Genomic DNA, 21,996 nt, shown 5'->3' with positions numbered 1-21,996 from the left:
AAGTTCCACCGCAAATGCAGCCAGCCAGGCACATGGGTTGTAGTAAGGTCATTCAACTTTGGTAGTCTTGTGTTTACATGCTGACGTCATGCATAATATACCGCACAATTGCTCCCAAAGGGTATCAAAAATAGCAATACTGACTATATTAAGTCATTTTACGCCCAAAATTAACAATCTGTTTTACCATAACGCCCAATAGGTTCGCCTAAAACACCCAAAAGGTGTAAAGGGCGGAGCTATTTTTTATCAATGAACGTTCATGTTGTTTCTTAGACATGCACGTGATTAGTATTTTACTACGGATAACCACGTGGGTAAATAGAACGAAGAAAAAGTGTAAGACCTTGCTTCCCTGACAATAGAATTAATTTCGCCCCTTTATTTTGTTAGCGGGAAGTGGTGAAACACTTCTAATAATAATAATATTAATAACAGCTATAAATACAAAGAGATGGATGCAGTAGAGAGAAAAAAAAACGTGAAAGGAAGAAGTCCGTATGCATTATTCTCCGGGCATATTCTACAATATCGACAGAGTTGGACTTGGACCACTTTTTGCCTGGATGGACTATGCCATAATCGATAAATAAAAATGTTAATCAATAATCATGATGAACGCATTTTGCTGAACTCGAAATAATTATACTGATGTTTATTACACGTATTCAATAAATCATTTTTTGTTGCAACCTGTAGTTCAGAAATAATTTTAAAAAGAGTCAAGGTGGTAGGCCTACTACGTACGTACACCACTTGATAAATTTGTGACTATTTTTGCATTTTTCTCAAAAACTATAACACACTGGTAACAAAAGTTATGTATATATATTATAGGGACAAGGATTCCAGTTACTACACTGGAATGTTAGTGACTCAAGACAAGTAGTTATTGATTTATTGATCAAATATTGGGGTTCCCTCATTTTTGACTGTAACTCCACAACTGTTGTCTGAGTGAAATAAAATGTCCAGTGTAGTAGTTGTGGTCCTTGCCCCTATAATATACATATCTTACTTGTCACCAATGCACTATACTTTTTTAGAAAAATGCAAAAATAGGCACAAAACTGGCGTGTACGGGGGGATGGTGTAGTACCACCATTTAGGGTAGGCTCCCGGGGTAGGCTATAGACCTTCGGGTGGGGGTATGAATGTTTGGACAATATTTTTATGGGACATAGACCATATCGAATTGCATTCTGAATACGAAGAATGACCTGATATCAAATACATTTTATTTTTTGAAATTCGCGATATAATACACATTTTAAGATTGTGACAAATGATATTTTTCAGACCTGATCTTTTTGATATTTAACAGTCCTCGAAGTAAACTTTATAAATCTAATGATATGTACATAATAAATGTAGGTGGGATGAAAAGCCGACGATCAATTGAAAATTTTAACTTTCGTATTGAAGATATTGATCCCCCCCCCAAAAAAAAAAAAACACACACCAAAAAATAGGTCTTTGGGAGGAAAAAGTGCATATCTTCAGTGGCGTAGCCAGGATTTTGGACCCGGGGGGGGGGGGGCACAACTTGTAAATGTACCAACAGAAATATTTTTTGCCGACGGAAGTTGTGATTTGTTGACCCAAAAGTTTTTTGCATGGTTTGATTCAGTTTATTTCACCGTGAATTTTTCATCATTTTTTACAATTCTCCCCTTTTTCTGTCACCCTGGGTAAAAAATAGTCTATTGTTAACCCTTTTTTTTTTACTAACGCCTCCGTCTTCGTCTAGGGCCTATAGTTCTGAGATTGTTGTCGCATATAGCAAAGGGCCGCTTTCACATGGGCTAATCAGGTCATCCTAACCGCAAAATTGACATCGCTAGGCTGGTCAGAAAAAAATAGGGCGAACACTCCCCGCTCTCCCCTATATAGGACCTATCATTAGATTTAGAAAGTTTACTTTGAGGGCTGTTAAATATTAAACTATTAAAAACATTTTAATAATTTGTCATATCGCGAATTTCAAAAAATCTATTTGATATCAGAAAGTCATTCCTCGTATTCAATTTGATATGTCTGATGTGCTCTCATGTCCCTCAAAAAATACGGACGAAGCGTTCATACCAGAGCTCTTAAGACTAAAAGCTACTATTTGCCCCCCTCCCAAGGAGCAGGAGCATGTTTGACTTAGAACGGATCCTGTTTCTAATTCTAATTTCTAATTAATGCTCCTGTAGCATGTACTTAAATTGAAAATATTTATAAGTCAAACGTGAGAAATAAAGCAGTGATTTTTAATCTAACCATGCTTAGGAGGGCGCTCTAACAATTTACAAGCCAGCTGAATACAAGCTCTACATACATGCCAGTGCAGCAGGCCCGCATCCCATCTTTCTAATACCCCATTGACAGTTTCAGTACCACTATAAACGCCTCATCCACACCTCTCAATATCGTATGGAGGGCATGAATTAGGGTTAAAGTCATATGTACAATCTTAGCATTTTTCAAACCTGATTTTTGTCACATTTGCAACACCTAAATAAAATCAGTTAAAGCAATTTTGACATAAACTCCTCAACAAAAGTTTGGAAAGTTTTTTCAAGCATCTGTACCTCCAATTACTTGTGACATATTCATATCGTGTTGCATATCACTGGGTAGCTACAATACTCCCCTTGACAATGACACCCCATTTGAATCAATGACATTTTTCACGGCTGATTACACGCCTTGTGAATGTAGTGGGTCTCAAACAGAATTTGCCAAATTGACCATTATTCTGTGCTCAAACAACGCTAGCCACTAACCTCAATAGCGGGTGGAAAAACCACAGGCAGCCACAATAGTCAGGCACCTTCTCCTCTGCTGCTCACCGACCTGGTTACACTTTACTGTGGGATGAAATTCCATTCTTCAACAAGGATTCGTCGCAGGTCATTCAATGTGGTTGCATGTGGGCTTCTCTGGCACGCACAGCACGATCAAGCTGGTCCCACAAGTGTTCAATTGGGTTGAGGCCTAGCCCCCGGGTCTGGCCTGATGGCAGACCATTTTGACTCTACTCCCATATTCTGTAGGTAGTCGTTGACTACCGTGGCTATGTGGGGCGAGCGGTGTCATCTTGGAGGATTGCATTAGGTCCCAGATTGTGAAGTTATGGGATTGCAGCTTGCTGCACAGAATAATGGTCAATTTGGCAAATTCTTTTTGAGACCCCACTACATTCACAAGGCGTGTATTCAGCCGTGAAAAATGTTATTGTTTCAAATGGGGGTGTCATTGTAAAGGGGAGTATTGTAGCTATCCATTGGTATGCAACACGATATGAATATGTCACAAATAATTTGAGATATAGATGCTTGAAAAAACTTTCCAAACTTTTGTTGAGGAATTTATTATTAAATACCCGTGACTAACGAGTTAAGCGGCCACTGCACGCCAGTAGGCCTATATAGGGTTTTTTTTCACTTTACCTTGTTATTTCAGCTTAAAATAGACACACTTCTTGACAATCAGTAATATTAGTTCAGTAGTTTGGGTATAACTAAATTCATTTTTTTTTAATTTGAAAGTACAAAAACAAAAATATAATAATTTTCAAACAAAATGATTTGAGGCATATTACCATAATTCCAGATTGTTTTCTGTTCACCTACCATACCGACGTCATCAGCAGTAGATAGCTACTTCATCAATACTGATATCAGCAGTAGATAGCTACTTCACCAATACTGATATCAGCAGTAGATAGCTACTTCATCAATACTGATATCAGCAGTAGATAGCTACTTCATCAATACTGATATCAGCAGTAGGATAGCAACTTCATCAATACTGACACCAGCAGTAGATATATACTTCATCAATACCTATATCAGCAGTAGATAGTTATATACTTCATCAATACTGATATCATTTGTAGATAGTTACTTCATCAATACTGATATCAGCAGTAGATAGTTACTTCACCAACACTGATATCAGCAGTAGATAGCTACTTCATCAATACCTATATCAGCAGTAGATAGTTACTTCACCAATACTGACACCAGCTGTAGATAGTTACTTCATCAATACTGATATCAGCAGTAGATAGTTACTTCATCAATACTGATATCATCAGTAGATAGATACTTCATCAATACCTATATCAGCAGTAGATAGTTACTTCACCAATACTGACACCAGCAGTAGATAGTTACTTCATCAATACTGATATCAGCAGTAGATAGCTACTTCATCAATACTGATATCAGCAGTAGATAGCTACTTCATCAAATTGATATCACGTAGGCCTATGAAAAGATACACAAAATTGATTCTCTTATACAAGCATCTACGCACAGTTTCCACCTCGATACACGCGAGTACACAGATATTTCCAAACACAGCGACTCTAGTCTTTACGCAGTCTGTGTTTAATACTACACGGTTGAGTAGGCCTACATAGCATCATAAGAGCTGTGATTGTTTCTTGTTAAAACTTCAAATGTTCCCTTCATCCAATCAAAAAATATTTTCATATCGAACCAAAGCTAACACTTAGGTTAACAGATAACGCAATTCAATGTTTATAGCAAAGAGAATGTGGTAAATCTGTTGAAAACGACCTATTCAAGCACCATATCAATTTGCAAGCGCTCTTTAGCAAAGTCATAGTTTTTCAATTTTCAACCGTATGACAAAACAGGCGAAAATAGTTTGTTTGTTTTTTTGCACAAGATTTGCAATTTAAAGAGAAGTTACCATTGCTCATTCTAATGACGTTAGTATACGGACAATAAGTGTGCTTTTTCATTTAATGACATAAAATATATCAGCAGTAGATAGCTACTTCATCAATACTGATATCAGCTGTACATAGCTACTTCATCAATACTGATATCAGCAGTAGATAGCTACTTCATCAATATTGATATCAGCAGTAGATATAGCTACTTCATCAACACCGATATCAGCTGTAGATAGCTACTTTACCAATACTTTTTTTTCTCTTTATACCTCAGTGAGGTTGGCGAAACGCCTTTATTTTATTTAGTTTATATATCAAGCTCAAAAACTTGCTATTCCACAATATTGCGGCTCAAAAGCCACGACATGTAAATTAACATTATCAAAACATTATGTATAACTTATTACAGTATATTCAAATGAACCTTAAGTTCATCCCAGACATTTTGATTTTCTTTTATAATTGTTGGCACATTTTCTGCATTTGTTGTTATTTCATTCAATCTTTCTACTTCATTAATAAAGAGCATTGGTATAGGAGTAAATATATTGGTTTCACTATATCTTATTTTGGCCTTGTAAACTGAAAACGATGCTATAATTAAGAGCAGGTTTACAAAATCAAAATGTGAGTCTTTCTTGTTCCAACCATAAATAATATGTTCTAGAGACACGTTCAAATGTGTGTGTGTTGTAATTAACACGCATTCTTTAAAGAAAATCCAAAATGATGTATTTTTCCTGCATGATATGAAAAAGTGTTCATAGTCCTCACGACAATTGCAGAAACAGCATTCGTCCGAATTACTAATCTTCCATTTCAATAGGTTTTTCTTACACGGTATTAGGTTATATAAAAGGTTATATTGAAAGTGTCCAAATTTGTTTCGAATTCTATTTTTTATTTTAAAAGTGAAGATTTGTCTCCAAGATGATTTACTTGTATTACAATTGAAGTGATCTTGCCAATATTTAACGCAAATTGGGTCGCATTCTGATGGCATTAAAAGTTTATATATTTGTTTTGTGGATAGCTTTGAAATGTGTAGTTTGGTTTTCCCAACTTGAAATAATCGATCATTGCCCTTTGTTTTGTTGAAATCTACATGATTATTTAAAATTAACGTTTTCCATTCTTTTGGTATTGCTGTCAGTAATGTATGCAAGTTAAAAACATCATTTGGACACCGAACTATTTGTCTTAGCTCAAAAGAGTTATAAAACGATTATTGATTACAATATCACTTAAGTACATTATACCAGCATCTTTCCACTTCTTAAACATAAGCAACTTATTTCTAAATTTTATGTCATTATTGTACCAGATTATTTGATCATGAAGTACTCTTGCTTCGTGTAATGAGGCATCAGCATTCTTTTTTTTCAACATAAACCAAGATTTTAGTACCTCTGTGTAGAACTTGGGAATTTTTTCTTTTGTTACTTCCGATACATTAGAGGACTTACATTCCAAATTAAGTACAACATCTAGGCCTCCTATTTGATTAAACCAAAATTTTGCTATTTTTATCCAAATACCATGATCATTTTAGCTACTTTACCAATACTGATATCAGCTGTAGATAGCTACTTCATCAATACTGATATCAGCAGTAGATAGCTACTTCATCAACATTGATATCAGCTGTAGAAAGCTACTTCATCAATACCGATATCAGCTGTAGATAGCTACTTCATCAATACTGATATCAGCTGTATATAGCTACTTCATCAATACTGATATCAGCTGTATATAGCTACTTCATCAATACTGATATCAGCAGTAGATAGCTACTTCATCAACATTGATATCAGCTGTATATAGCTATTTCATCAATACTGATATCAACTTTAGATAGCTACTTCATCAATACTGATATCAGCAGTAGATAGCTACTTCATCAATACTGATATCAGAAAATAGATAGCTACTTCATCAATACTGATGTCAGCTGTAGATAGCTTGCTACTCCACCAACACTGATATCAGCTGCCACTTCATCAATACTGATATCAGCAGTAGATAGCTACGTACTTCATCAATACTGATATCAGCTATAGATAGCTACTTCATCAATACTGATATCAGCAGTAGATAGCTACTTCATCAATATTAATATCAGCAGTAGATAGCTACTTCATCAACACTGATATCAGCTGTAGATAGCTACTTCACCAATACTGATATCAACTGTAGATAGCTACTTCATCAATACTGACATCAGCAGTAGATAGCTACTTCATCAATATCAGCTGTATATAGCTACTTCATCAATACTGATATCAGCAATAGATAGCTACTTCATCAATACTGATATCAGAAAATAGATAGCTACTTCATCAATACTGATGTCAGCTGTAGATAGCTTGCTACTCCACCAACACTGATATCAGCTGCCACTTCATCAATACTGATATCAGCAGTAGATAACTACGTACTTCATCAATACTGATATCAGCTATAGATAGCTACTTCATCAATACTGATATCAGCAGTAGATAGCTACTTCATCAATATTAATATCAGCAGTAGATAGCTGCTTCATCAACACTGATATCAGCTGTAGATAGCTACTTCACCAATACTGATATCAACTGTAGATAGCTACTTCATCAATACTGACATCAACAGTAGATAGCTACTTCATCAATATTAATATCAGCAGTAGATAGCTGCTTCATCAACACTGATATCAGCTGTAGATAGCTACTTCACCAATACTGATATCAACTGTAGATAGCTACTTCATCAATACTGACATCAGCAGTAGATAGCTACTTCATCAATATCAGCTGTATATAGCTACTTCATCAATACTGATATCAGCAATAGATAGCTACTTCATCAATACTGATATCAGCAGTAGATAGCTACTTCATCAATACTGATATCAGCAGTAGATAGCTACTTCATCAACATTGATATCAGCTGTATAAGCTACTTCATCAATACCGATATCAGCTGTAGATAGCTACTTCATCAATACTGATATCAGCTGTATATAGCTACTTCATCAATACTGATATCAGCTGTATATAGCTACTTCATCAATACTGATATCAGCAGTAGATAGCTACTTCATCAACATTGATATCAGCTGTATATAGCTATTTCATCAATACTGATATCAACTTTAGATAGCTACTTCATCAATACTGATATCAGCAGTAGATAGCTACTTCATCAATACTGATATCAGAAAATAGATAGCTACTTCATCAATACTGATGTCAGCTGTAGATAGCTTGCTACTCCACCAACACTGATATCAGCTGCCACTTCATCAATACTGATATCAGCAGTAGATAGCTACGTACTTCATCAATACTGATATCAGCTATAGATAGCTACTTCATCAATACTGATATCAGCAGTAGATAGCTACTTCATCAATATTAATATCAGCAGTAGATAGCTACTTCATCAACACTGATATCAGCTGTAGATAGCTACTTCACCAATACTGATATCAACTGTAGATAGCTACTTCATCAATACTGACATCAGCAGTAGATAGCTACTTCATCAATATCAGCTGTATATAGCTACTTCATCTATACTGATATCAGCAATAGATAGCTACTTCATCAATACTGATATCAGAAAATAGATAGCTACTTCATCAATACTGATGTCAGCTGTAGATAGCTTGCTACTCCACCAACACTGATATCAGCTGCCACTTCATCAATACTGATATCAGCAGTAGATAGCTAAGTACTTCATCAATACTGATATCAGCTATAGATAGCTACTTCATCAATACTGATATCAGCAGTAGATAGCTACTTCATCAATATTAATATCAGCAGTAGATAGCTGCTTCATCAACACTGATATCAGCTGTAGATAGCTACTTCACCAATACTGATATCAACTGTAGATAGCTACTTCATCAATACTGACATCAGCAGTAGATAGCTACTTCATCAATATCAGCTGTATATAGCTACTTCATCAATACTGATATCAGCAATAGATAGCTACTTCATCAATACTGATATCAGCAGTAGATAGCTACTTCATCAATACTGATATCAGCAGTAGATAAGTACTTCATCAATACTGATATCAGCTGTACATAGCTACTTCATCAATACTGATATCAGCAGTAGATAACTACTTCATCAACACTGATATCAGCAGTAGATAGCTACTTCATCAATACTGATATCAGCTGTAGATAGCTACTTCATCAATACCGATATCAGCTGTAGATAGCTACTTCATCAATACTAATATCAGTTTTAGATAGCTACTTCACCAATACTGATATCAGCTGTAGATAGTTACTTCATCAATACTGATATCAGCTATAGATTGCTATTTCATCAACCCTGATATCAGCTGTAAATAGCAACTCCATCAACACTGATATCAGCAGTAGATAGCAACTTTTATCAATATTGTTATCAGCAGTAGACAGCTACTTCATCAATACTGATATCAGCTGTAGATAGCTACTTCACCAATACTGATATAAGCTTTAGATAGCTACTTCATCAATACTGATATCAGCTATAGATAGCTACTTCATCAATACTGATATCAGCTGTAGATAGCTCCTAGATAGTAAGAACCAATAAGAGCAAACGTTAGTAAATTTCTAGCCATGCACTCCCAGTACTACCCACAGTGCATTCAGACGCGTTCACTTTTCTTGTGGGTGGATGCATTTATATTTTCCAACATTTTCAGTGACAATTTTGTTATAAAAATAGCAAAAATCACTGGATTTTTTCTTGTGTATGAAATAGGTAAATAAATGCATATCACTTGTTGCTTGGGAAATTGTACAAAATAATGCACTTGTACCGAGATGTTGATGCGTCTAAGGCACACCCCCTTCGGGGTTCATGCATTAGACGCATCAACATCTCAGTACATGTGCATTATTTTGTACAATTTCACTCCCAACAAGTGATAACGCATTTATTAACCTGTAATATCAGCAGTGGGATCAAGCTACAGGGTGTCCCAAAAAAAAGAGGCCCCACATTGTGCCCTCTTTTCTCCTATTTCTGAAAAGTGGATCAAATATATATTGGTATGTAAAGAAACCTTCAATCGTTAGCTTTAATAAACCAAAACAATTATTTCAATCGGCTCATAACTTTTGAAGATATGTCCTTTTAAAGAAATGTATCCGTTTTTCACACTGTCCACGGAGGAGGTTTGGCTACTTCAAAGATTGAAAAGTGCATATACCATGCATGAATATAAAACATTCCTCGATGATAACTTTATAAAATAACAACTTTATTTAAGGGAATGGGCTTTACCGGTGGGCTTATGGGTTATGGATTTTGTTAAGTGTCATTAATTTGGGCGAAATTGATGTGGGATGGGACTTCTTTTGCTATACTTGCAATTACTTATGTTTTTCTCGTTTCTTGCTTTCTTTTTATTGACAACATAAGTCATTTCTCTTTTTGGAATAAAAGGTAGCCCTGAAAAGGGCTGTTTAGTTTGTCTTTGGTTCTTTTGAAGTGAGTTTACTGTGCTGCTCTGCCCTCTACCTGGTTGCCTCCATGACGAACACAGGTTTCAGCCCTAGTTCTCATTGCATTAATTGCGTTGCGTGCCATCCTTAAGGCCTTATCGCGGATACTTGCGAATGCAGCAGTATGTACTGGGTTGCGAAGATGTTTGAAGCTAGCTGGTGATCCTCGCTTATAGTGAATGCTTTCCCAAGACTAATGCTATTATCTATCTATGTCATTAACCGTGTGTTTCGTTTAAATCTTTGATGTAGCCAAACCTCATCCGTGGACAGAGTGAAAACGGGTACATTTCTTAAAGAGGGCATATCTTCAAAAATTGTGAGCCGATTGAAAGAATTGTTTTGGTTTATTAAAGCTAACGATTTAGGGTTTCTTTACATACCAAAATATATTTGATCAACGTTTCAGAAATAGGAGAAAAAGAGGGCGCAATGTGGGGCCTCTTTTTTTTGGGACACCCTGTACTTCATCAACACCGATATCAGCAGCCTTTAGATGCTACTTCAAAACTATACAGCAAGCCAAAAAATAAAGGTACCAGTTATGTTCATCCCTGTATATCCTAAACAAAGACAAATATGTCAAAATTAAAACAAGCAACCAATCTCTTATTTAAGACCTTAATCGTTGAAATTGGTTGAGAATTAAAGAAACGGTGAGCTAAAATCTAAGGAAAGGATGAAATCAAAAGTTGCACTTTTGTGTTTTAATCAATGAAAGTACAACGCTGGTTTTACAGTGCTAATCAATAGAAGCACGACGCTAGTTCTCTGTTCGACAACGCTTTGTGTACAAATCAATAGGGCATGCCATGGAGCAAACTGCAACTTTTAAATTATCATCTTGCTTGCGTTTTTGGATCGTCGTGTCTTTATTTCTTGAACGAATGAGGTCTTGCAGCTATTGGCTGCTGGTTCCAATTATGACATATCTGTCTTGTGTAGGATATACATGGGGTGAACATAACTGGTACCTTAATTCTTTGGCTTACTGTAGTCGCCGGCAGCGATAAACTCAGAATGTTGAGTGTGACAGGGGTATGGCAAGTTTCTGCAAGATGCCACACTAGGGCTCGAATTTCAGGGAGGCCACCAAGGCCATTATTGCCTGTACCTTTTCAGTTTGGGCCTTGGTGTCCCAGATCTTTGTTACCTTCAAGGCATTCTTCATCACTTGTTGGCCTTGGTGCCATTTTTTGTCTTTGCCCAGTGGCCTATGCCACATGTATGACCTAGAATAGCAAAACAAGCCAATCATAGCACATTTCTACTTTAAATGACAGATGTCATGCACAATATTCAGTTTTCTTCTGCCAGCGACTATATAAATATTAGCGGTAGATACTTTTCCTCATCTTGCAATTATTAGGTTAGCTATGACAAAACAAGAAAAAACAACATGAAACGTGTATTAAAAATCTTGACAAAACTTTATTCCATCTTACATATGGGCTATTCTAATTGAAATCCATACACCCCCTATGGAAGACATGACCTTAATCTCCCACACAGGGGGTGTAGATTTCAAATGGCATCACACATTCAGGTAACACCATTTGAAATTCACACTCCGTGTGAGAGATTAGGTCAGGTCTTCCATAGGGGGTGTATGGATCTCAACTGGAATAGCCCATTACAACACCAATATGTTAACTTTGGTCAATCCAATCTTACAGCTTTAATACGCCTTTTGCTTCTGAACAGTCCGAACTACATCATATTTTTCACAATCACAGGAAAATGATGTAGCTGACAGTAACTCACTATTCCCATTTCTCATACTCAAGTTATAATCCCAACTATTGTGGTTGAGGCCAACACTCATGACAAATAACTCCCAGGTTTAGAACTTTGGCACAAATCTATTTCTACAAGATTTTCGTACAAAGATCAAACTTAATTCTCATCAATTTTCAAAGTCTACACAGTGGATATTTTGTGAGAATCACACATTTTTTCCCCAAAATTTCTTGCACTTACCAAGATCGATTCTCACAATGTGCAATGAAATTCTATGTTTAGAATGGGGCAATATTGATGAGAGTAGAGATGAGATGATTCTTACACTGTGCAGCAAAATTTGAAACAAAATTTCAATGGCCACGTTGATATCATGGAAAGATAAGGCTGTAATTCCTTTCCAGCAAAACAGAAATATTTGAGCTTCTTAAAAGTTACAAAGAGAGGACATTCCTAACTTTTTCTATTCTAATCAGCAAAGTTCTCCAACTCAAGTTTAGATACAATGCTCATTAACAAGGTGCCCTCACATTTACAGGCAGGTTCCATTTTGACCCGTCATTTTTGGAGGGCTAAAAATTGAAACATTGCAACTGAACCTCCCCATGTAACTGTAGAAGTGGAATTTTTTGTAGATGTGTGCTTTCCTGGAACTGACCCGAGGTGAAAATGCTCAAAAAAGCTAAAAAAATATAAAAGAAAAGAAAATGCAACATTTGAGCAACAAAAGTTGAAATTTGCCAAAAAGTTTCAGGTCTGGCTTTGCCAACTGCTTCACTTCTTTTAAATTTGCATTTCTAAGCTTCCATACTTTTAACTATACACAAAAGGAATATATTTGTTTGTTATTTTTGCAGTAGCATGCATGGAACACGAAAATAAAAGCAGTGTGAAAATGATCACTTCCATTAAAGCTGCAAACTGATATTCCGAATACACGCACCAATCTTTCGCCTTTTACTGACACATTCAAACTAGTACTTACTAACCCAGGCCTGGTTCGAGAAACTGTAATCGTACGACAGTCGTATGTCCTACGCAATGGACGCATCACATGATATACAGAATTTTATATACGTATTAAAGTAAGAATAATACAACTCATAAGATTACCACAGAGTTTCACGAACCGGGCCTTGAACAAAATGTCGACGAGTAAACATTTTAGATGAGCGAGACAAATGAGTGAAAATACTAACACATGATTTATAAATATTTACAAAATACAAAAGGAATTTTACAGTCAATTCAACCACTTTTGCGACATTAACATAACATTCATGGTTGGTTTAAATGAGCGACATTCTTTGTCAGCCGAATCAGTTTCACCAGCTACGTGCCAAATAGTTGAGTTATAGCTTTAGTTTACACTTTGTTTCACCTAAAAAGTTTGGCAGTGATGTAGGTACGTATTTCGCTGGTTGAAGTAATCGCTACCTAATCTCGCAGAGCGTATAAACTTTTACACACACGTACAAGTGTGACCTCGTCGGTAAAGGCACTGACATCAATACCAAACTCGGGGTGAAACAAAGCATAGCTAATTGCAAATGATTCACAGTTGCAGAATACAAATCTCTTTATCTTTCATCAAATTCCCAGTTAATTACCGATGAAAAATAACTGCATCTTATCTCCAGTATGCCTATTGGCAAAATATGGGTTATTCCTAGTAGTAGAATACACATCTTGAGAGATTAAATTCCCAGCTAAGTGCAGATGGACAGATATTTAAGTGTGTTTTAGCTCCAGTACGGCTTTTGCCAAAATATGAGTTCTTCCCACTTGCAGAATACAAGTCATAAGACTCTTAGATTGTTCATAAAATTGTCCAGTATCAAGATGAGTTCCTTAGAATTGAGGCGGTCTCATTCCAGGTGGAGGTCCTGTCAAGTTTGAAGAAAAGAAGAGGAGAGGGAAGGAAAAAAATTAATGCATCAAATATTTTTTAGACTTAACAGGTACTGCTGAAGACTAGTTGAAATTGGTTGACAGTATACAGATAAGCTGTTTGGTAGTATTATTCTTGTAAAATTCTTACAAATGGTTATATTTTTGTTTGTAATTTTAACCTATACATTCACCTGTTTTCTTAAATGTAATAATATTACATTTCTTTCATTGCAGTTTAATTAGCAAATCTAAAAGCTTGTTCCAAAATGCCAAAATCTAAGTTAACTTAAAATAAATTCAAAAAAGCTCTACGTCTGATCGGACGCACAACTGTAACCTGGTCTGATTTTGCTTCACTGCACAGTCGCACCAGTAACACTAGCGGTAACCAGCGGCAAGCCGATATATTGATCACTCCAATTTGGGAACAGCGCCACTCTGATGCACAAATGTATGAGAGCAGGAAATATTTTTGGTGGCCACATTGGCTTCCATAGTAATGCTGCTCTGCTAGCAGAAAAGTACAAGCGTCATCATGAAGTGTCACACTGCTCAGCAGCAAGCAGCAGAAAGTATGAAACCAGCATTAGTCCAAGTCCTATACTTACTCATTCCTTGTGGCGGCATTCCCTGTGGTGGCATCCCTCTTCCCATAGGTGGTCCCATACCTCTTCCCATTCCTGGTGGCATCATGCCTGGTGGTGGGCCGCCACGACCCATCATACCTGAAAATAAAAGGCACAAAAAATGCATGTCCATTAGCTAATGTATTTTTGATCGCTTTGTTATTATGACCTTCATGCATTGGGCTATTCCAGTTGAAATCTATACACCCCCAGTGGAAGGCATGACTTTAATCTTCCACACGGGGAGTGTGAATTTTAAACGGGGTTACCTGATCGAGTGACTGCATTTGAAATATACACCCCCAGTGTAGAAGATTAAGGTCATGTCTTCCCAGTAGGGGGGGGGGGGGTGAATTTCAATTGGAATAGCCCATTCCACTAAAGTATGAGTTCACTAATATGTGACGTGTCATGTCGAAAGGAGACACTTTTGGGCAGGATCGTAAATGGAGATATAGCCAAAAATCTGCCCGGGGGTGATTTTTTCACAATTTGAGTTTGTTGCGAATTTGTGATGTTATTAATGTTAAAAATATTGTCTGATAGTTTCAGACCGGAATATAACTGGCATCTTGTATTTTTGAGACATTTTTAAGGTAATTCCTACTCTCAACATTGTCAATAATATTTACAACGGTCGATATCTCAATTTCCAATTTTATAATACCATAAATTACGAACTCAATATCTTTGCTTAGGAATGTCCGATTTCATTTGGGAAAACGGCATTGTGGAGCAAAATATCTTAATTAAGATATGTAAAAACCTCAAAATTGATAACCTGCCCAAAAGTGTCTCCTTTTGACATGACACGTCACATGTCCTGTATTACAGGCAATCATCACACTCTGCAGTTAACAGGTGTGTGCTGTTCTGTTCCAAACAATGTTTACTATTCCAGCTCCAGTGACACCTCATTAATTTATTTCCCTGGACCTTTGTATGCATTGAAATAGGTGTTACTTTGAAAAATCAGTGTAACAGTGCCATAGTGCTAGTGTCCTACTGTCCTTCATGTCTGAATTCACTGTACAAAGTCAATGGGTCGAGTCAGCTGAATATCACTAAAGTAAGTCGCCTCATTTTACCTAAAGTCACACTCATTACAACACTGGTATAAAGTAAATATGCCAATTGTTTTTCAAGCGTAGTCCTCGCATAGTATGTATGCGACGTAAAACATGTGCATCGGCATTTATTTGACGAAATACGGTAGGTGTTACTTTGAAAAATTAGTATTAACAGGGCCATAGTGCTAGTGCCCTTCATGTCTGAATTCACTGTACAAAGTCAATGGGTCGAGTCAGCTGAATATCACTAAAGTCGCCTCATTTTACCTAAAGTCACACTCATTATATACACTGGTATAAAGTAAACATGCCTATTGTTTTCAAGCATAGTCCTCGCGTAGTATGTATGCGACGTAAAACGTGTGCATCGAGCCCTGTGAAAAATACTATGCATTGGTCTGTTCTAAATGATTTGGCATTTTACTTTAGTTTTCCACTAAACTAACCTGGTGGTGGTCCTCTTGGAGGGCCTCCCCTGTATCCTGGTGGTCCACCTGGAGCCATCATCTGTGGTGAGGGACCACCCACACCCCTCACTGGACCTGATAAACCAGCAGGTGCTGCTGCCGCTACAGCCGATGCTGGGATTCCTCTACCAGCTGCTCTCCCGCTGCCGGGGCCGTGACCCCCGTGACGACCCGGCACGCGCGGGCCTTCCTGCTGAGACACAACCCAAAATAAACACAAAACTGGTTATGACTTGCCAACCAGCAACTTTCATGTCTTGTCATGAGGGAAACAGATGGTTAACACTATTCCCCATTCCAGAAAAATACAGCACTAATTTTTGTTGGCTTGAACAAATATTGTTTAAGCATTCAAAATTTATAGTATAGGCTACAAGTTTACTTCATACACTCTTTGATAGCGAGAACCAATCAGAGCAAGCGTTAGAAAAATCCAAAACATGCATTGATTGTGTCTAATGCACTCCGCGTACTACGCAAAGTGCTTTCGCACGCGTCGTGTAGGATTGATTCATTTTTCGGGCGGGTTGATGCATTAGTATTTGGTTCTATTTTCCCAACACTTTTAGTAATTATTTTGCAATAAAAACATCAAAAATCATGTGTTTGTTTTCAGGATATTCTTTGAGCTTGAATGGTGGACTCTGGCAACATTGACAATTAATCTTCAGAGGTGAGCGCCAAAAGTGAGTCTACATGTAGCAACCACTCTTTATATAATGATATGGTCAGGCTACCATGTAAAAACCCTGATAGTGTACTGGTAACTAAAATCACTTTGTTAGAAATGGTAAATTATTCTAACTTTACTACCGGTATATCACTTACGTCGTGTGATGGTGGTCCTTCAACTGACATAGACACCAGCTGCTCCCCTCTCAATAACACTAACCCCAGCACTCTCTTCTCCTCTCTGTCCGGCTGCTTGGAGCTCTTGGCCTTCACCTTGCGAAACTCCTCGCAATCCCCCAGGACGATGTTCATGTGTTTGTCAAAGGCAAGGAACGTGCCAATGAAGGTGCGGCTGTCCTGGAGCGTGACCCGCATCCTGTAGTTGATGTGCTGAAGCATCTTGGAACTTTTGCCCACCACCTGTTCATGAGGGAGAAGATCAAAACAAGAATCACATCAGATTGCTGTTTGAAATTTGCAGGGGAGCTTTAAATCGCTCTCCTTGAGTGCTACAGGAGAGTTACTAGGAGAGCATTTTTACTGTACTGTAATATATGCAAGCTTTGACTTACGTTTGGTGGCCAGAATGGTGGAAACTTAAAGTGAAAGATATCCTACTTAAAGGAACATTTTCTAGGGTGAAATTTTGTGTAGAAACTGAATCTGACATAAAAAAATGCATTATAATTATCAACTTGAAAATTTTTTCCATAGAACTGTACAGGCATATTTCTGCCCGAAGTCCTCAAATTTGAGCGAAAATTGGCGCAAAAAAAAAAGTCCTTCAAAACGACTCTCCGGGCTAAACAATATAAACTTGCTCTAGAGGGAGGTCTTGGCTATAGCAATTTTATATTTGTTTAGCCTTAAACCTCAGTATTGAAGGACTTATTTTCTTTGCGAAGGCCTTTATTTTTTTTTCACACCCGCCGAAATGGGGGTGGGGGGGTAGCAGGGTTCGATTTAGAAAATAAAATTTACATGCACAACTCTGATTTTTTCCTCAAAATGGGCTGAATAACACAAAATTTTGCATGCACAGGCAAAATTCTACATGCACAGAGCCAAAGTTACATGCATTTGTGCATGTAAAACCCCTCTAAAATCTAAATCGAACCCTGGGGGGTAGGGACAACAAATTATTTTGACGATGTGTGAGATTTTACTCATTTTCCAGCATTTTGTGTGAGATTTACTACCTAGGAGTGAGATTATACTACCTTGGCGTGAGACCGTGACCCAATTCAATGCATGAGACTCACGGCCAATAAGCCCTTTCGCAATTACAACTGCGCATGTGCAGAAACAAAAGTCGCCAAATAAAATTGGAGATAATTATGGGATTATGAGGAGGCTACTGTACATTTCCAACTGTGCCGTTTGCATGAAAACATCTTGTACTGGAATTTTGCCGATTATTTTGTCTTTATTTCTTCATGATATCAATAAATTTAATCAAATACAATGTATCATGAAGAAATAAAGACAAAATAATTGGCAAAATTCCAGTACAAGATGTTTTTATAGCAAACGGCACAGTTCACCGATTGAAATGTACAGTAGCCACTCATATTTATCTCTAATTTTTTCCCATAATGCATTGCAAGTATGCCGAAATCTGGAATTGCGAAGATGAGAGTTGACAGCCCTGGACCTAGTCGGGATTTTACGTTGTCACTATTACTTTTGCATGGACGGACATTTTTTTGCGGGCTCGCTAGGATTCTAGCGAGTAGATTTCTTGCAATATTTGGCTTATTTACCATCCAATTTATATCCTTCAATGTACCTGTATATCGTTAATAGCATATCAAGCGCGGTCAAAAAAAGTTTTTTTTGAGGTTTCTGATAGTCATGATGAAACATTTTTTAAAAAACACGACTATCTCAGTTCTACCAGCCATTTTGTTTACTCGTTGTTATCGACGTCACCAATTAGTCTCGACCTCACTTGTGCAAGGTGGCTGTATCGCGAACACGACTTGACGACAGAAACCGGCTGTAAATGAGGTGGGTCATCTCGTGACTTGCATTGTTTCACCACCGATCACGCTCGTCGGACGTAGGGGGGTCGACGGCTTGGAAATTATCTTTTAAGTATCAGAAATTCCAAGTTTAATTTACTTGGATACATTGAATAAGATAACTATGATTTGGAGATCAGATATGTGAGTACCAATTTCATATTTTGACTGAATTGCAAAAAAAAATTGTTGAAATGTTTGAGCTGCGCAAAACGTTTTAACGTGTGTAAATCCCATTGACACACAAAATGGCATATAAGCCAGTCTCAGTGTACAAACGGCGTTCACGAGACTGGACCCAAAACATGTTTTTTTTTACTTTGGCCTTACGTGCAATTTAATTTTCTCTTCCCCTACTCCTTGCCAATTAATTCATTGTACTAATAAGTTTTAAAAATATAAATAAATTAAAATTAATAATTATAAAATTTAACATAAATTTGCGCTTGCGCTGAAAATGTTCTCGATTTTTTACATGGCTGCACATTGAAAGGGGACGATATCTGACATTGTACACAAGTTTGGAGAATCTCTATAAACCAATAGGTTCAGCCCCCCCCCTTCAAGATTCTTTTTCACTTTTCAGGGAGATGACAACCCTTCCGAATTATGCTGGTTCCGAGACGATCAGTGTGCATCGGTTAATGTTTATCCCTAAAACATTGATGCTGCCTTACAAATATTAATAAAAATACAATAATTAAGTTGGTAAAGATACTTTCTTACACTACATACTATCTTACCATTTTGAATTATTGGATGGTAGTGGATTTATTTGGAAAATATTCTACCACAATGGGTAGCGCTGAAAGCGTAGAATCAACGTGAAAGCATAAATGATGACACTGCGCATGCGCATTTGTTGTTTCGCGGAGTCTGACCAATGAGTGCCGACGTTATGAGCCCCATAGAAAAACGAAAACCGATGGAAGATCAATTATGATTGGTTGATCCTTAATTTTCCCATCAATCACTGAAAGAAAAAGATGGCGGCCTCCAGTGTCTGAAAACAAATTTGGAAGATTAGCTCTTTTAACACTCGTTTTATTGTTCGTTTTACATGAATTGACTATAGGATGGATGACGAAGAGTACGGAGATTACGAATTTGGTGATTTTGATCATTCGGTAAGGATAATCAGATTGTAACAGCTGTATTTTTGATTGTAAGCTTTAAAAACATCGAATTCGGCAGGCGTGCGAAGGAATCTTACTATCATATCATATGTAATGTAGTACCAGGCCTTATATTATAAATAAAGTATGCATGGACCAGGAGCTAAAATGAGCTCCTGGACCCAAAGATGGCTCCTGGTACTATAGTTGGTAGTGTAAAATGTTGGACATCGACACCGTAGAGTAGTCCAGTCGAGTCAATCTCAGTCTGTGGCAGTCTCAGACTCAGTTCCAATAATTGAAACTCCCGGCTCCGACCGGGAGTTCCAACAGGTGCTGTGTATGTGTATGTATGTGTTTAATGTGCATTCACATACACACTTAGCCGTCGGTACGAAGAAATCATTGCTCCAAAAATGATTGCAAATTACACATTTGTAATCATTTTTCACCACAAAATATCATGAAAACACAGGTGAGCAATGCATGAATATATGGAGAGGTCAAACAGGTTGTTAATTATTGTCAATATTAATATTTTGCGACATTTATAATGAAAATAATTAACACTGAAGACACCTTATGGCACCTTCTACAACTTGAGAACAAGTCCTCAAACGTTCGAAATTTGTAGTTACTACAACTATGACTCAATCTAAACAAATTAGTGGTGTCACTTATGGCATGCCTAGACGTTCGCCTTTCGTATCTCTTTCCTTGTTGGAAAGGTATAACGTTGAGGAGATAGGAACATGTACAGAAGATCCGGGACCTACTCTGCCATGTTTGGCTGAGTAACGGTACATGAACACGGTCTTTTGTGCCTATGTAAATTAGTCATTGTGTAAAGCTGTGTTTATACCCAGAGTGAATCATTGTCGCTAACTACACAAGTTATGTGTGCAATTTTAGAGAACGTTGACCGACAGAGGGTGTCAATATAGGCCTACGTGTCGCTTTTGAAAAACAACGAATCATGCGCATGCTCAGCAGGCAAATACGACGGCGATTTAGTACACTGACCATGCGTGCGATTCAGGTTTTTCCAAAAGCGATTGAGTATAAATGCATCTTTAGAAATGACCGGCGATTGTGTGTTCTCAAGTGGGTTTTATCATGTTAATTAGTCCCGGTGACCTCGATCAAGCATTGAAATGCTGTCATTTTTTGTACTGGATTGTTCAAGCATCTCCAACAAATTTTTCAATGTAAGTGCCTCTGGCCCTAGTAGAAGTAAAAACGGATACTATGGTCAGAGTTCTAGGGCTAGGCATGCCCAGCGCGGTCACGTCACACTCGGTGTGACGTGCCCTGAACTCCAAATAACTTTCGTAAGCGACAGACATATTGCAGGAAAGCGTGCCAATTTAAGCTTCCTGTAATATCTATTGCACATAACATACGAAGTCACGAACTTACAAACTTCAATATGAACTTCAAATACACCAGACCAGCTGTTAATCATTACCGATCCTTCAGAACGTTTTACTCTTGCAGCTGTTTGATGTAAAATGCGACTTCGCTATCTCCATTTTCCCTATCGAAACGTCAGGCATTGTTTACAATTTTACCGGAAATGTGGGAAATCGCCAGGCCTTCTTCTGGGAATGCGCAAGGCATTGTGGGAAATTGTCAGAGCTGTGCACGTTGTGTAGCCTAAGTTCCTTGGCCCCGATCTCGAAACAATAAACATGGCGGAATAAAATGACCGTGCGTAAGCAGTAAAGGGACTGGTGGATCAAACCTATGTAACTCATCGGTCTGACAAGGTCAGGTCATTACGCATCATCAGAGTTGGTAAAAACGTCATCTGCTTTATGCCATTGTTGTAGCCGAGAGAGCAAGCGTGAGGTCTGGACACTTTTCATGTTCTGGACACAAATTTGTCATAAATATATTGGCGATGTCCAGTATTTAAGGGCACTTTTTACATACAGGTACGTTTGCTTGTGATAGGGTAGATTCGATAGCTGTACAAATTGTACAAAATATCAATTTGATAATGACCTCAAATTGTTTACAAAAATATATTTTTCCATACGTTGTCATTGTATCCAGTTGTTCGACGTGTAGGTGTCACTCACCACCCACTAATTCAAGTAATTGCAACAGAATTTTTTTCACTTTTATAGTATAATGATGTTCGGGGGACATATCTAAAATGTATAAATTATACATTTTAGATATGTC

General features: G+C 37.4%; 2 protein-coding genes across 2 annotated transcripts in view; one reads left to right on the top strand and one right to left on the bottom strand.

The window, feature by feature from the left end:
• Positions 1 to 11,610: 11,610 nt before the first annotated feature.
• LOC140146734 (small nuclear ribonucleoprotein-associated protein B-like) lies at positions 11,611 to 19,580 on the bottom strand. Its single transcript, XM_072168609.1, has 5 exons — positions 19,435 to 19,580; positions 16,824 to 17,087; positions 15,975 to 16,188; positions 14,441 to 14,557; positions 11,611 to 13,825 (listed from the first exon to the last, which is right to left on the bottom strand). The coding sequence occupies exons 1-5, from the start codon at positions 19,435 to 19,437 to the stop codon at positions 13,791 to 13,793; spliced, it is 633 nt and encodes a 210-aa protein (XP_072024710.1). The 5' UTR covers positions 19,438 to 19,580; the 3' UTR covers positions 11,611 to 13,790.
• Positions 19,581 to 19,661: 81 nt separating this feature from the next.
• Positions 19,662 to 21,996, top strand: part of LOC140146733 (negative elongation factor D-like) — a 59,371-nt gene continuing 57,036 nt past the window's right edge. Inside the window, exon 1 of the mRNA XM_072168608.1 lies at positions 19,662 to 19,818. Within this exon, the coding sequence (XP_072024709.1) occupies positions 19,768 to 19,818 (51 nt within the window). The 5' untranslated portion in view covers positions 19,662 to 19,767. The remainder of the gene's footprint in view (positions 19,819 to 21,996) is intronic.

Source organism: Amphiura filiformis, chromosome 2 (assembly GCF_039555335.1).
Source record: "Amphiura filiformis chromosome 2, Afil_fr2py, whole genome shotgun sequence".
Taxonomy (NCBI): Eukaryota; Metazoa; Echinodermata; class Ophiuroidea; order Amphilepidida; family Amphiuridae; genus Amphiura; species Amphiura filiformis.
This window is presented reverse-complemented; position numbering and strand designations above follow the sequence as displayed.

Bases quoted from the DNA above. Each gene is read 5' to 3' on its own strand.
- LOC140146734 (XM_072168609.1), bottom strand. The intron at 16,189-16,823 runs GTAAGTGATATA...GTTGTGTCTCAG, and splicing joins AAGGACCACCATCACACGAC to CAGGAAGGCCCGCGCGTGCC. The intron at 13,826-14,440 runs GTAAGTATAGGA...CAAACTTGACAG, and splicing joins AATGCCGCCACAAGGAATGA to GACCTCCACCTGGAATGAGA.